At 38.8% G+C, this 16117-nt stretch overlaps 1 protein-coding gene across 2 annotated transcripts; it reads right to left on the bottom strand.

The window, feature by feature from the left end:
* Nucleotides 1-68: 68 nt before the first annotated feature.
* On the bottom strand, nt 69-15458 carry syvn1 (synovial apoptosis inhibitor 1, synoviolin). Of its 2 annotated transcripts, none has more exons than XM_080035085.1 (16): nt 15293-15458; nt 13354-13505; nt 12592-12684; nt 12012-12164; nt 10920-10968; nt 8908-9011; nt 7984-8110; nt 7473-7572; nt 7049-7114; nt 6282-6398; nt 5577-5734; nt 4981-5124; nt 4294-4440; nt 2683-2866; nt 2011-2150; nt 69-1743 (listed from the first exon to the last, which is right to left on the bottom strand). In XM_080035085.1, the coding sequence occupies exons 2-16, from the start codon at nt 13486-13488 to the stop codon at nt 1505-1507; spliced, it is 1956 nt and encodes a 651-aa protein (XP_079891211.1). In that variant the 5' UTR covers nt 13489-13505; nt 15293-15458; the 3' UTR covers nt 69-1504. The 2 variants fall into 2 exon arrangements, with proteins under 2 accessions (XP_079891211.1, XP_079891212.1); XM_080035086.1 differs by having other exon boundaries at nt 15297-15458.
* Between the last annotated feature and the right edge of the window lie 659 nt (nt 15459-16117).

The following is a 16117-nucleotide window of genomic DNA, read 5'->3' as shown; positions in this document are numbered from 1 at the left end:
TAAAATAAAGCAAAAATCCAGTTTTTCACTCGGAAAAAAATTTGAATTTTGAATCAATAGTTGTAATTTTTCCTTTAATTAAAACAGACCCAACTCTATGGCATCAGTTTTCAAACATACAAACAAACACTGCTGCTGCCTCTACCGTTTCAGTTGAACAGTTTATTCTGCCTTCTGTACAGATCATCCTATTAAAACTCTTTATACAGTATGTACACATTCAAATAAATCCGTATGTTACAACGTCACCGGCGGCAACAGAGGAGTCGATGAATGTTTTAAGAGAAAAAGATTAGCCGTATCAGTTGATCAACTTTCCCTTGATTTGAATCAAACTGGATTTTTACAGTTTAATCCAGAGGCGGCTGTGTAACATGTTGGTGAATGGGGACCGATATTCATACTGAGGAAAAGCTGAATTTAAAAAGGTGTGAGTGAATATCTCCTCACGATCTGCTACCTGTACGTACTGTGTGAGCTGAAAAAAAAAAGAAGTTTTTATACAGTGTCTCCTCTGTTAATGGGTATGGATGTAAACAAAGAGGCTGTACACCATAGCTAGCAAAATGCCTGTTTACAGAGCCTAGGCTGTGTATTTTTTTCAGAGCACACACACACATAACAGACAGATCAGCAGATTGCGAGAAGATATTCACTGATTTTGACAACAAGCGTTCTCTCCAGAAAAATCAAAAATCAACGTGCAGGCAAAGACCTCACCGACAGTTAAACTACTAAAACACAAATGCAAAAACACCGTCTCTGTTACATTGAATTCCACCTTCCACCTGATTAAACTCACAAACACCTGAAACACTAACTCTTATTGCAGCAGTCATCCTGTAAAGGTTGGGGGAACGCTTGTGAAAAAAAAAAAAAAAAAAATGTCAAAGGTAGAGTCAAACCAACAATTCTGGAGAATGCTTGTTGTCAAAAAATAAGAGAATATCTCCTCATTTTCTGCGACCTGTTTGTGCTGTTAACATACCCTTTGTTATCATACCAGTTTACAGAGCCTAGGATGTGTTATATATTTTTTTCATCGCACACACACTACATGAACATGAAGCGGATCATGAGGAGATATTTGAAAAAGTGATTTTGACAACAAGCATTCTCCAGAATCACTGACTTACTCCTTAAACCTTTTTAATAGTCCTTAAGCTATTGCTTTTTCTGACACAGAAACAAGTCCCAGATAAGCGAGATTAAGATCATTGCGTCTCCACGGTAGCCAGTAGTTCAGTCCAACAACAACGCAACACAAACATTCCGCAGTCCGTAAACCACCTTTTTTTCACCTCCGTGGAAGGCCAAAGCCACGAAGAAGAAGAGAGAGACACGATGAGGGAACCGTAGAAGCAACAACGATCGATGGATTTTTCAGCTCCTGCTTTCTCATTGGTCTAAAGCAGTTCGATTAGTCCCTGGTCATAACGAATGGGGGTTTTTTCATTGGTTTAGACAGTGTTTATCCCGAGTCACATGGTACGATGGGGAGTTCTCAGTTGTCTGGCGATGACGTCGTGGGTTCCTCCAGCGCACGGAGCCGTCTGCGCCGCAGCTCGGCCGCGTTGGGTTCTCCGCTCTCCCCGTCGCCTAGCAACACAATCTCCTCATCATCATCGTCTGCGTCTTCTCCTCCTGCTGCTGCATCATGGGTAGATTCTGATTCTTTTCTCTCCGAGGCCGTGGAGGTGGAGTCGGCCGCTTGGGAGGAGACGGTAGCTCCTTCCACCTCAGCTAGGAAACAGAGAGAATTACTGAATTAGCGTCCATAGGTTTTATTTATTTTTTTATATTAAAAAGGTGTTACGAGGAACTTTTAAATAATTCTGAAACAGTCTCATTTTCCGTCTGATGATCATACATTACATGTAACAGCAAATGAAACCATCAGTGCAAAGCCATATATGGTACTTCATCCGATTTTTTTTTTTTTTTTTTTTTTATTGTTAGCAAACGCAACAACAAGGACTAATGGGCTTGCCAATACACTAGTTAACTTACAGCTAGTGAAGTCTTTCTCCAGACTGTCTGTGCTGCTGCTGCTAGCGGCTGCTGCTGCTGCTGTAGCAGAGGAGGAGGAAGCAGCAGCAGAGAGGTTTGTCCCGCTGGCTTCACCAGACGTTCCCTCGGTTCGGGGGGGACTGTGAAGGTGAGCAGAGCAGAGGGACAGAGAAGAATTAAAACATTAGTGTAACAATACCTGAAGCCAAACACTTTTAAATAATAAATCTTGATTTTTGGGCCGATACCAATCCAATTTTTTTCTAACCTCAGGATCATCCAATATCGATACTGATTTTAATGTTTACTCAGTGCTACTAACTAAAAAAAAACACATTAACTTGTTAATTTAACTTGTGCTTGCCTCACTTCTGCGGTCCAGCCAAAAATACATGAGTAATTATTAAAACATTGGCCTTTGTGATTGGCCAATTTGCCGATCAAGTAATTTAGAGTGAAAACCATCCAATTTAAAATCGTTGGCTGATTGATCGGAGAATCCCTTATTAATCAACCAAATATATAACCTACAATATTGTGAATGTTGAGGAACCAAGCCTCAGAATTTTACTCTTGTGTACTGTACAATAACATGTAATAAAAGTGATTCTGATTCTATTATTCAACCAAAGTTCTAGATTAAGTGACATTAGCTAGTGCGGTCCCAGTCACCTGAGCGTAGCCACAGTGCTGAGGTAGTGGTGTATGTTCAGCATGGCGGCGTCCAGCAGAGTGTGGATGTTCTGCAGACACTGAAGCCGCGCCTCCAGCCCTCGCCGGCCCTCGGCCTCCATCTCCCTCAACTCATCCTCTGACAGACGGGACAGGGAGGGAGGGGGAGGGGGCATGGAGGACACTAGGGGGGGAGAGAAGAGGGGTTAATACATACCAGATTAGTACATAGGTCATTCACTGAAGTAACGGTACTAATACTACACTCTTTTAATTTATTTTTTTATTTTTTTTGTCAACCCACTACGCCACCAGAGCACCTCAAAATATTAAAATTGAATTTAATCTGCTTATTCTTTTCTCCATCAAAAGATTGATTGTTGGATTGGTTTGTAAAAAAAATCTGAAATAGTGAGAAATGTCTGTCAGTGGGACAGGGAGCGGGCATGGAGGACACTTTAAGAAAGAAAGGGTGGGTATTATTTAGTAACACAAATCAGAAATGTTTTTACACAAACAAATGATCAAAACAGTTTGCAGATACATTTTCTGTCAATCCTCAACATTTCTAAAATGTATTAACCTTCATTTAACCAGGAATATTCCTGTTTGGATTAAAAATCTCTTTTTCAAGGGAGTCCTGGCCAAGAAGGCAGCATAAAAACATAAAAGCTTCACATTTAAAAACACATCTCGACACCGGTAAACAGCAATAAGAAGACACTGTAGCGGAGAGAGGGGTGTTAACACAAACTGGAGCAATATTAAGATGCTTTAATGTAGAGTAAAAAGTACTAATACCACACTGTTCAAATGTTTACTTTCACTGGCATTTTGTCCAGAATAACCATTCCACTTAAATGTTACTGTGACTACACTTCTGCACTAAATGAACACATTACCTGTTAACAGAAATAATGCATTTTAACAGAAGAGAAAGTGTTGCACATGTAGTGGGAAATGACAGGGACTTTCACACAGCGTGGCAGGACAGTTTGTTGCTATAGTAATGCTCAAAACTTCCTTAAACAAAAGGCAGACAATAAGAAGTAATAAAAATATATTATCTCCTGACCTACATGACTCATCCACATTTATCTCAAATTGCACATTTGTTTTTATTTATATTCTCATATAAGAGTGACAGACACATCTCGTCAGAAGTGGAAGAGGTTAACCCTGAGCTCACTTCTTTCAACTCTGCCTAGCAACAGTCGTCATCTTTGTATAACAGAGACCAGTCACCAGACCTGTTTTCATTATAACCAGCAGCACAGAGCGCCAAGACGTAGCATAAGAAGGACGCTATATCAAAAAATGGCATCCTATTTATTTCATAAAAAGAATAAAAAAATTATGAGCCTTCGATTGATATCCAGAAAATTTGCAGGATCAACGTCTGGGCCAAGGGATCAGTTTCGGATAACTTAAAGAAGCTACGGTGGCCTTCAAGGACAAGAAGCTAGTTAATAGACAGGCAATATCTTGTAATATCAAGTTTTGCCACTAAGCACATGGTTGCATATGATTCTGGCATGGTGTGTACTAGTCTTGCACGGCCATACCAAACAACATAAGTAGTTTAAGTGTATCATTTAAGTGTATACTAACCGAATGGAGGTGGTGGAGGCATGGGCAGCCAGGGAGCAGTGGGGAAGGGCGGAGGGGGGAATGTGAAGGGGAAACCGGGCATCGCTGCCCCAGGACCAGCGGCTGCTGCGCCAGCAGAGTCTGTAGACGAGGACGGCTGACTGGAACCTGATGAACAAACACACAGAAGCACATCACTGTTACTAGATGGAAAACTTTCCAGAGTAGAAAATTAAAAACCCGGCTAACATCTGACAAGTGTCTGTAGTGTAAATGTGTGTAATCGGCAAGTTGAATGACTCTGCAGTAGACAAACGGGTATTTATCAGCCTCATCTGCTATCAGTATTGATGTGTACCTGGATAATCACACTCATTTGCAAGATGTGCTGCGCGCCCCTGTCCGCACGTCAAAGCATCACACTGATGTTTTTGTTTCTGTTTCTCAACATCATTGTAAATGTGGGTCACCCCTCAATGATATCTCGAGTATAAATAAAGGTTAAATAAATAAATAACTGAGGAACAGACATCATTTGTTTTGCTGGTTCAGCGTGCAACAGTAGATTTGTGCTCTTTACATTTTACAACTTTGAAAGATCGACAAAAGTACCATAGCCACATCATCCTATGGGATTGCAGATGGGCGTGACGTGTGGGGATATAGGGCTACTGCGCTGAGGCAAGTCATGCAACACATCATCCTTACCTGCTGCCTGTGTGCCCTCTGTGCCCTGTGCAGCATCAGCAGCACCTGGAGCTCCGCCTGGAGGAGGAGGGGGGGGCACGGCGGGGAACGGACCCCAGAACGGGAACAGTCCTGGGGGGAAGCCGGGCAGCATGCCGGGGGCCACTGGAGAGGAGAGAGAGGAGGAAAGTACAATATTATTACCCCATTGAACCAATATTGCTGTACTAGTTTAAAACTCAAAGCCACAATGGGTAAAACCTTGCAACTTTGAGAATGCACCATTTTTGCATCAGAATTTGTTTTAAGCCATCTGAAGATGTTATAGTCACTTAAAATTCTACACGTATTGTTGCCCTTATACACCGTCATATTCATCCCACTGCTCGCCACACAGGTAAATGTGCCCATGTGAAATATCACTCTCAGGTGTTGGAATGTGTTACATAAGTTGTTTCAAACTCTTTGACGGTGAAAGATGTCGCCAGCATGACACACATTCTGCACTGCCAATAATGTAGGCGTGGGTCATCTCTATGTAGACCTAATGCTGGTTTAATAATAGCTTAGGTTTATATTAGGCCTTTCAAGAAACCCAGGGAAGTTTAGACTCTCACCATTGACAGGAGGGACGGCTGCGTTGTTGGCGGGGGCAACAGCAGCCGGGGCCTGGGGTTGGGCCGGAGCTGGTGTGGTGTTGTTGTTAGTCGCTCTCAGGACGTCCATACGACACGTAGGACAAGTCTGCTGCCTCTGGAACCAGGAGCGCAGGCAGCTGAGGGGGGACAGGAGGGCAAGGAAATATAAACACTACATTATTATTTCATTTTCATTTAACCTTTACTTTACTTTTTTTTTTTTTTTTTTTTTAAGAATTGTTTTTGCCATTTTTCAGGGCAATGAAATATCAACACAACATAAAAGAACAATAGTGGGGGAGCTCGTGGAACAGTGGTTAGAGCGTCACCCTAGAGGTTCAGGCCTCGCAGCGGACCTGGAAAGAAAAAATGCCCAAAAATAACACCACAGATCCGCGCATCGATCCACATACTGATCCAAATTCCGAGTCAGATTTTTTGTTTAATGTAAAGATTATAACTATGAAAAAATATATATATATCTAACACCATTGATACGTGATATAGCACATGTTAAAATAATTAAGTAAATAATACGTTTTTGCAAATATATCTTCTGAAGTTCCAATTTTGTTTGTGTCCGACTCATTCCAAATGCTGGATGCCACATAAAGACAGTGGGCGACGTTGTGAGCTAATCAAGCCTATAATACCTCCCTGCTGAGTCAGGCTGCCAGTTTTTACCTGGAGTGGAAGATGTGATTGCAGGGCAGTTTCTTTGCTCCGGTGACCATCTCCTCTCTGCAGATGATGCACACGTTGTCAGAGGCCAGCAGGTCTTCAGGGGTGGCATCAGGGTATCTGAACACAGGCAGGGAAATAGATTATTATATATACAGCTCCGGAAACAATTAATAGACCACTCCAAATGTTCAGTGTCTCTCGTTTTACTATTTATAGGCATATGTTTGAGTACAATTAACATTTTGGTTTCATAATATAAACTACTGACAACATTTCTACCAAATATTCCAATACATGGTCTCTTAATTTTTTCCGGAGCTGTATCATAGTATTATATAAGAGTTATTATAGCCAGAGAAATGGTCAGAGGTTTTTATCCAGGCTTGAACTTTGTGTCTACTTGTGTTGTCTAGTGGAGCTAACAGACAAGAAAAACTAACAATAGTAAAATGTGTAAAAATTGTTATACTCTTGCTGTCTGCTTGAAAATATCACTGATTACTGTCTTGATAGAGGAACTTACAGGCAATGAAACCGAATAAACAAAAAATCCTCTATTGCGTGGGACGCTCTAACCACTACACCTGAATACAATCTCAATAACATTAACAGTAAACAGGGAATGGACATAACTTTGCATTGAGGCCATAATCCATGCCATTTAATGAAAATGAAAATCCCACTCAACGAAATGATATGTAAATTAAAAAGGTACAGTGTGTAATAAAGGTATGTGTTTGCATCAGCTAGTGTTTCATATTACTCACAGTGTATTCATGTTGCGAATGGCTCTCCGAGACATTATCGCGTCTGTTACAGCTTTCTTGAATTGCCTGAGAGGAAAAACAAAAACACAGCCAAACTCAGAACAGGCCTTAAAAAAATCAATTTAACACATCGCAAGACTAAAAAATGTAATCTAAGTCATCAAAACTTGGAAATTACCAAACTCCTATTATTAGACTTTTAACGTCGGGAAGTAATGTAACACCAAAATAAAACATTTTCTGACCAACACACACACACACACACACACACACACACACACACACACACACACACACACACACACACACACACACACACACACACACACACACACACACACACACACACACACACACACACACACACACACACACACACACACACACACACACACACACACACACACACACACACACAGCTTACCTCATGGCCAGATACATGGGGCGGATGGCGAACAGGGGGAAGGTGTGGACCTTTATCATGATGGTCATGAAGGCAATGTACAGCAGCACTTTGATGAAACCTGGAAGGAAAAAGCAAAGGCAATTCAGAAACAAGGCAGTTCAAAGTGCTTTACAAGGGGCATAACAATACATAGGGGGAAAAATTGCACATAACACAAGACATGTTAAAAACAAATAGTGAGAACAGGCAGATAAGTTGTTAAAAGTTATTTTTTTTTTAAATCCAAAAGACAATAAAAATAAGCAAATAAATCTAATTAAAGGTTACAAGTTTGAGGAGAAACTGAAAAGTATTCAGAATTATTCAAATCAAAACATACTTATGACTATTATATTCCATTTCTACCAAGTTTGTTCTGAAAATGCCAATAAACTCTACACACTGCACCTTTAAAAAGGAGCAGAGAGTTGCAGTGGACCTTTAGACAAACACATTCTCTAAGCAGAAAGCTATGATGTGATCTCAGTACCTGTGAAGAGCTCGGTGTAGAGCATATAGACGGCTTTATTGTCCCAGGGATTCTCACTCTGCAGGTCCACTGTGTGAAGAACGTACTTGATGAAGGTCGTTAGAACCATTGTCATCAGGATGGCGTACTGAGGGGAACACAGAGAAGAGTTATACCACTGAAAACATGGATCAACTGTTTAGTGTGTGTAAGAGATGATAGATTGCATTCATATCTGAAATAGTATTTTTAAGAAACCAACACCTGCTTTTCTAAAAGATCTTTTGCATTTGTTTAGGAAGAGAGTGAAAGAGAGGCTGCAGGATGCATGGCAGTGAGGTAATGCAAGGGCATCAAATAAACATTTAACAGTCAATTGATGAGGTCTCTTTAAATTAGTGTTTTAAAAGCAGCCTACTTCAGTGTAATGTGTTACTATGTGATCACGCTTAAATTCCATAGAAATGACTGTAATGTGCACCGTCAATTAATTTCATAGATACTTTTACCATTTCCAACCAGTCTAATAGAGCTGCAACGATTAATCGACAAATCGATTATTAAAATAATCACCAACTATTTTGATAATCGATTAATCGTTTCAAGTAATTTTTTAATAAAAAAAATCCGAATTCTCTGATTTCAGCTTCTCATATGTGAATATTTTCTGGTTTCTTTAATCCTATTATGACAGTAAACTGAAATATCTTTGTGTTTTGGACATAAAAATACATTTGAGGACGTCAACATGGGCTTTGGAAAATTTATCATTTTTCTTTACCATTTTCTGACATTTTACGGGCCAAAACACGAATCGGTTAATAATCGATTAATCGAGAAAATAATCGACAGATTAATCGATTATCAAAATAATCGTTAGTTGCAGCCCTACAGTCTAATGCGTCTTTATTTATTAAAGTTTTTATATACTGTATGTACACAAACCTCAAATCCAAACACTAGCTGTACGGAGGCTCCTCGGGTGATGATGCTGTGACAAGCGTGGTTCACAAACAGGAAGTCCAGGACGGCCAGTAGTCCCATGAGAGCTACAGGAGATAAAGAACTACGTTTATTAACACGTCTGTGATGTGTTGGAGCCCAAACAACAAAGCTACAAAGATTCACTGTTCATATTTTACTTCAGTACTACCATGTAAACTTCTGGTCAATGATTCGACCCCTTTGTGATTTTCCTCTACTTACGAACGACATCTATTGCAGCATGTCTGTCCTGGGAGAGGGATCCCTTACTCTGTCAACTGTCCCTGAGGTTTCTCAATTTTTTAATCCAGATAAAGGGGTTTTTACTGGGGGGTTTTTCTCAGCCAAGCTAAGGGTCTAAAGGCAGGGTGTCGTACTGTATGGAATGTAAAGCCCACTGAGGCTAATGTCTATTTGTGATATTGGGCTATACAAATAAAACTGATTTTATTTTGATAATCCATAGGAAAAAAACATAGAATTTTTAAAAAGATGTTCTTCATTCAGAACGTTTACATGTTGTTACAGAAAAATAAAATCGATGTATTGCTTCAGTCCAATTGAAACAGGACTTTTAAAATACTAAATGTAAACATGTTAGTCCGACTAAAATCGCATTTCTCAAAGTCGAGCTTATACAAGATAATTCTGTTGGAAATCAAACTGGAAATCACCATGGTGACCTGATAAAGCTACCAGCTGTTCTACATTCAAATACAGTAGGCTGTTTGTTATTAAGTCAGGTCAGTTTTTATTTGTGTAGCCTCATTTTATGGCTTTACACTGTGTACAGCATAAGACGCCCTCTGAATCTATACCTTCTATTTGAAAAAATAAATAAAAAACTTTGGACAAAAGCGGTAGCGTTTTTACCACGCCAGCTGTAGTTCCTAGATGAGCGTATCCCATGACAAGGGCATTGAGAAAAACGTTATAAAAATATAATTCTTTGCACTGACGGTTTCGTTTGCTGTTGTTACATGTCATTTATGATCAGAGGAAAAATTAGACATTTTCAGAAATATTTAAAAGTTCCTCGTAGCACCTTTAACCCATTGATGACGGCTGCTGCGCGATGCCACATTGGCTCTCCTGCCTGATGCTGCATCGTGCAGCATTATTACTTTATCTAATTTTCATGGCATTCCCAGCATTGAATGCACTGTCATTGGTTCAAATACACATGAGGTGGGTTTTGTTGATTTTTTTAAGACCACGTGACCACCCAAAAGTTGTGTGGTTTGCCGAAAATCATGTCAATCAAAAAAATTAAAAATTAAAATAATAATAAAAAAAATACGCCAGCTATGTCGGCGACAGAACAGTTAGTGGTGTTTGGTGCGCAGAATCAAGGTCTACTATAGACTACTGACGAAAATCACACAACACATTGCATCTATTTATTAACAATATTTAATAATTTTTTAATTCATCTAATTTTGACGATTTTTAGAAATATTTGTTCGTTTGTAAGCGCTAAGGGAGCATGTTTAAATAAAACATGTGAACCTTAACTTTTAAATGTATTTTATTTCATGTTTCTATGTGCTACACAGGCTTAGATATTAAGGTTTTGGTAGACTTGACAATTCGTACTATTTTTTCAGAAAACCCTCAGGCATTAAGGACATGCATCCTAGATTGCCATAGTCATCAATGGGTTAAGTCAATCCATTTGTAGCCCAATATCTAAAATTTCTCTATGGCTTTACCATAACAATATTCACATAATTGTGTGGCAAATTTGTGTTAAAAACACTTATGTTATGGTCTATTAAAGTCAACCATTGTGTAGTATTGTTGCACCTGGCCTCGTGTGCAAACAGCACTGATTTGCATCAGTTTCCTTCAGCCGTCATATCAAGACTAGTTTCATAAAGTCAATAGAACAGAAAGTGACAGAGAGACTTGAGGTCAAAGATTTTGTTCTAAACGCCGACACAGAAAGACGGGACGTCTGACGTGGAACTTACACAACACTCTCATGTGGAAAACCCAGGAGATGTTTGGACTGCGCTCCATCTGATAGAAAAAAAACACAACAACATTAATGGCATGTTATTTGAAATAGGGATGCACCAAAATGAACATTCTTGAAAGTCCAAAAACACATTCTACATTTGGCCGAATGTTTTTTTTCTTACACTTTTTAACCATTGCATATATTAAATAGCATAAAAGTGCTTTTTACTTTTTTGTCTTGCTTTAAATAAAAAAAATAAATGTAACTTTTAACTAAAACATATGTTTGTTTGCAGAACATTCATGACCGAAGACACTATAATAGGATAAAATAAAACTGTTATAACTAATAGCAGGTTGTTAACGCTTCCTTTCCACTCAAATAGTTTCAGCTCAAACTCGCAGTTTTGCAAAGTTCAGCGTTCACACTTAATCTGTGACTGAATCACCAGGTGCAAAAATGTCAAATAAATAACAATGTTTGTTCAGCTCTGGAATGCAACGCTCACACACCATCTGCTACACGTTTCCTTTCTGCCTTTAAAACAATGCACAGCTGTATATGTTAACAGTGGATATGTGTGTGTGTGGGTGTGTGTGTGTGAGTGTGAGTGTGAGTGTGAGTGTGAGTGTGAGTGTGAGTGTGTGTGTGTGTGTGTGTGTGTGTGTGTGTGTGCGTGCGTGCGTCAAGTAAGATTAGGAAGTTGCACTCATCTCTTTGTCGGTTACAGTTTGTCCAAAATTCCGCAGCTCGACTTCTAACTGGGACTAGATATACTGTGCACACATTAACCCAGTTTTAGCCTCACTCCACTGGCTCCCTGTCCACTTTAGGATTCATTTTTAAGATTTTCTTTCTCTCTCGTCACTCACAAAGTCTGTGGGTGAGTGAGTGGGTGAGTGAGTGAGTGAGTGAGTGAGTGAGTGAGTGAGTGAGTGAGTGAGTGAGTGAGTGAGTGAGTGAGTGAGTGAGTGAGTGAGTGAGTGAGTGAGTGAGTGAGTGAGTGAGTGAGTGAGTGAGTGAGTGAGTGAGTGAGTGAGTGAGTGAGTTCCATGTATGTGTGTTGTGTGTGTGTGTGCTTGCGTGTTTGTGTGTCACTCACAAAGTCGACCCGGTCCTCTGCCAGCCAGTGGAAACACTTGAGGAAGAGCAGGAGGGTGAAGAGAGCAACGAACCGCGGGGAGAAATCGTCTCTGAACACGGTGAACGCCAAACACGTCTCTGTCACCGCGTACCAGGAACGCTCGATCAGATGCTGAAGGGACAGAGGAGAGATATGGGAATGAATGTAAATAATTGGGCTGAAGAAGAAATTAAAAAAAGGTGGAGTGAGTGATTCTGGAGAATGCTTTTCGTCAAAATCAGTGAATACCTCCTCACGATCTGCTACCTGTCTGTACTGTGTGTGCCGGTAAAACATTGTAATACTCAGCCTAGGCTTTTTAAACGGGCATGCTGTTAGCCATGGTGGGACTCCTTTGTTTAGGTACACTTTGCTACCAGTTTACTGAGCCTAGGCTGTGTAAGAATAACACCAGATATTTTTCGAGATTTTTCACAAACAGTATGGACAGGGATCGTGACGAGATATTCAATGATTTTGACCAAGAATGACTGACTCCACCTTAAATATGAATGTGTGTTATTTTGAGTTTGGTCATGAATATAAACCGAACTCTAACCTCCATTTCTGCAGCTCTCAGCGTTCCAAAGAAAACTTTCCTCATGAACTTCCCGAGCAGAAACACCAACACAAAGGCCTGGATGTACAACACCTGTAAACCAGAAGCTAAATATTAATATGGGTCAAATATTTTTAGGCAATTAACAATATATGAACAAATCCTGTTGTGTGATAACCTTCAGAATAGTGCAAAGAATGATTATGGAAAGTTTAGTTGATGTAAGTGCTCTAGAAGTTGAGATTTTTGGTTCAGAGTAAAGAAAGAAAAAAATGTTGAGATAATGTTCATTAAAGATGGTTGTATAGGGGAAATATACGAACGCAAACAGACATGGTTTAGTCAAATCTCAAAAATGAACAATGGTTAAAAAATATATATTTTTGCCTGAAGTCTCTTGAAACTAACCAATTTAAATCCACTTAAGACAGACAGACAAAGATGATAGATAGATAGATGGATGGATGGATGGATGGATGGATGGATGGCTAGATAGATAGATAGATAGATAGATAGATAGATAGATAGATAGATAGATAGATAGATAGATAGATAGATAGATAGATAGATAGATAGATAGATAGATAGATAGATAGATAGATAGATAGATAGATAGATAGATAGATAGATAGATAGATAGATAGACACACAGACAGACAGACATATAGACAGACAGACAGACAGACAGACAGACAGACAGACAGACAGACAGACAGACAGACAGACAGACAGACAGACAGACAGACAGACAGACGCTCTTACCGCCATGCTGGGGCTGCTCTTGGTGAGGTAGACCACCGTTGGGTAGAACTGGTGTTTGAGCAGGTAAGCATGAGCCACCACCGCACCAGTCAGCGCCATACTGGTGGCCGTAACCAAGGCCGACCGCACCATCATTGAGCCAGCTACTGATACTGTGGAGGGGAGACAGATGGCAAGGATAGTTTATTTATATTAGACAAGACACAAGGCCATTCAAAGTGCTTTAAAAAAGGGCATAAAATACATCAAGATTAGACATTGGAGATTGCATTTAGGAGATAGTAAAAACAAAGAACAAATACAGGTGGACAAATAGCTGGATTTTTTTTTCGAGTGCACTGATCGCGGTCGTTAAGTTTTCTTTAATCTCCCATCACTAGAAATGAAGGAGAAGATTGTTGCATCATGTGAAAGCCTGACTAGTGTAGCGTAGCAAGTAGCAACATGCAAATTAAGAGTAGTAAGAAATGGTGGTGGTGACCAGGACATTTGCACATTTTTGATCCTTCCAATCACAATTGTACAGCACTGCTCTTTTCATAACACACCTTTTCACCTTTTATTATTAATATGTTTACTCTAAACTTTACATTTTCAATTTATATTCACATTTTATTGAGTATTCATCATCGTCAGTGGGAAAGTAAATAATTGAGACAGCACAATTCACATCCAAAAATAAATCATTTTTAGTTGCATTTAGTGATATTTAAATATTGCTTCTACAGAACTAGAGTGTTACATGTGTGTTGGTGTGTTCGTCTGGTTCAAAAGTGATTAAGCTGAATTCACAGACTGTTTATGACACGTAAATTGAAAAATAAAACAACGTTAGATTCAATGAAAGTATCAGATAAAAAAAACTACTTGGTTCAGTATCTTCAGTATCTGTAATACATCATTTGAAAATTCAGTTATGTCAGATTTTCAATATTAGGCTGTCGTTTTAACTGCATAGTATCTTAATTATACAAAAAATAAGGGTAATAGAAAATGACTATTATATTTGTTTAGCTTCAGCAACACGTAAAAAGTGTTTTGGGCCCTGAGTAATATTATTGACTTGCTTTCACTTTTCTTCTACGTCTTCTGTTTATTCTAAGCACTGACACACCTCGGGAAACTCCTGTAAAGTGTTGGCAATTAACCTCATTCTAGTTCTCATCCAATATAACTTTCATTTTCAAAAAGAAAATAACACACATCCAGACTTAACACAGTTAGTTTGTATCATGTCTCATATCTCTGATAAAACTGATGTAAATGCTTACAACAGATAACCCTTAAAAAACATTATTGATACAACATATTAATGGGCGTTAATCTATTTTTTTTACGATAATTTGTTACAGCTTCTATTCAAATAAATTATGTTTGAAAGCCTACAACTAATGCAGCATGATAAAATGAAGAGATAGTATAAGGTGAATGAATTAAGTGTTTCTTTAATTAGACCAAACACCCGAGTAACAGTGTACTTTCCATCAAAGCAGGTAAAATATTCAAATTGAAACTATTACTCGCTTAATTTTATTTTCCTTCTGCACAGATGGTTAGCGGTAAAGTGCACTATTGCAAGATACTACATCATCCCATCCTAATCTACACTTCTGCTAAATTTAACGCAACACAATAAACAATGTATAATCTTATTTTTACGTTACAATTAAAAGTTAACACCTATATTTTCTACCTTCCTGGTGAAAGAGGCAGCTTTTTCTAAGCTAACATCAAAGCTAATATGTTAAAAGTTAAGTCTCGGGAATCAGAATAAGCTTTTTTGGGATAAAATTAAGCAAGAAATCTACATGAATACATGTCAAAAGGTAAATATATACATTTATTTGCTGTGAAAGATAGATAATTGGGTTAGTTAGCAGGTTGTAGCTAGCGTTAGCGAGCTAGCTTGTAACGTTACACTACAGCTGTCATTACTTACCTACCCGATTTCAGCGGAAGACTTTGGTTAGATTCACAGATGTCTCCTTGCCTGTTCAAATCTCTAAATTATCTTGCGCTACTCCATTTGGACGCATTTAGCAGTTTTTTCTCCCTTAAAAGATTAATATCCTCGCCCCCTGGACGACTGGCTACGTGTTTATCTTTGGCTTGCTCCCCTCGCGAGCCACCTCACATCCGGCTTATACGGTAATTTCACGCAAGAGCAATTTCACTTAATAACTGCCACATTTTTCCCTTTTTAGTGTTCTATCGTTAACTTCTCAGAGAAATTCAAGAGACGCTGTCTAAAATAGTTTGCAATGGCGTAATATTTCTTACTTAACAGTTGTATTAAGGCCTATCATTTATATTTTGTAATATCGTATTCGTGACCCACCTTTCTTTGAGATGATTTACGGTAAATTCCAACGTGGACCAATAGGAAGTTGTCGTGTTGTCTCTGGCACAGTGTGGGAATAATGCGCAAGCAGAATATAATTATAACACAAAAAGAATTCGGCTATATTTAAAGTATCTGTTAAAAGCAAAACGGTCTAGATATGTGAATAAAATGTTGATTTTAGTTGACAAAACTAATGGAGAAAAAGAAAACGTTCAAAATAATGGTTTCACAAACCAACATAAAAGTATGGCATCATGCAGTTACACTCACTTATACAACTCAGGTGTTTGTCATTTCAACAAATAAATGTGTAAATATTCATTTGAATTTCGTAAATAACACCATTATTGTAAGCCACGGTAGATTCATCCTTCAGTTCTTGTTGCTACATTGCTTTTTATATCTTTAAAAATTGTGATG

Source organism: Ammodytes marinus, assembly GCF_949987685.1.
Source record: "Ammodytes marinus genome assembly, chromosome: 10".
Taxonomy (NCBI): Eukaryota; Metazoa; Chordata; class Actinopteri; order Uranoscopiformes; family Ammodytidae; genus Ammodytes; species Ammodytes marinus.
Note: the sequence above shows the minus strand (reverse complement) of the source record. Positions and strands in the feature narration are given on the sequence as shown.

Coding starts and splice junctions, on each gene's coding strand:
- syvn1 (XM_080035085.1), bottom strand. CDS start 13,488: ATGATGGTGCGGTCGGCCTTGGTTACGGCCACCAGTATGGCGCTGACT. Junction 10,969..12,011: donor CAGAGGACCGGGTCGACTTT/GTGAGTGACACA, acceptor TTTTTCTATCAG/ATGGAGCGCAGTCCAAACAT. Junction 5,125..5,576: donor AGCCGTCCCTCCTGTCAATG/GTGAGAGTCTAA, acceptor TCTCCTCTCCAG/TGGCCCCCGGCATGCTGCCC.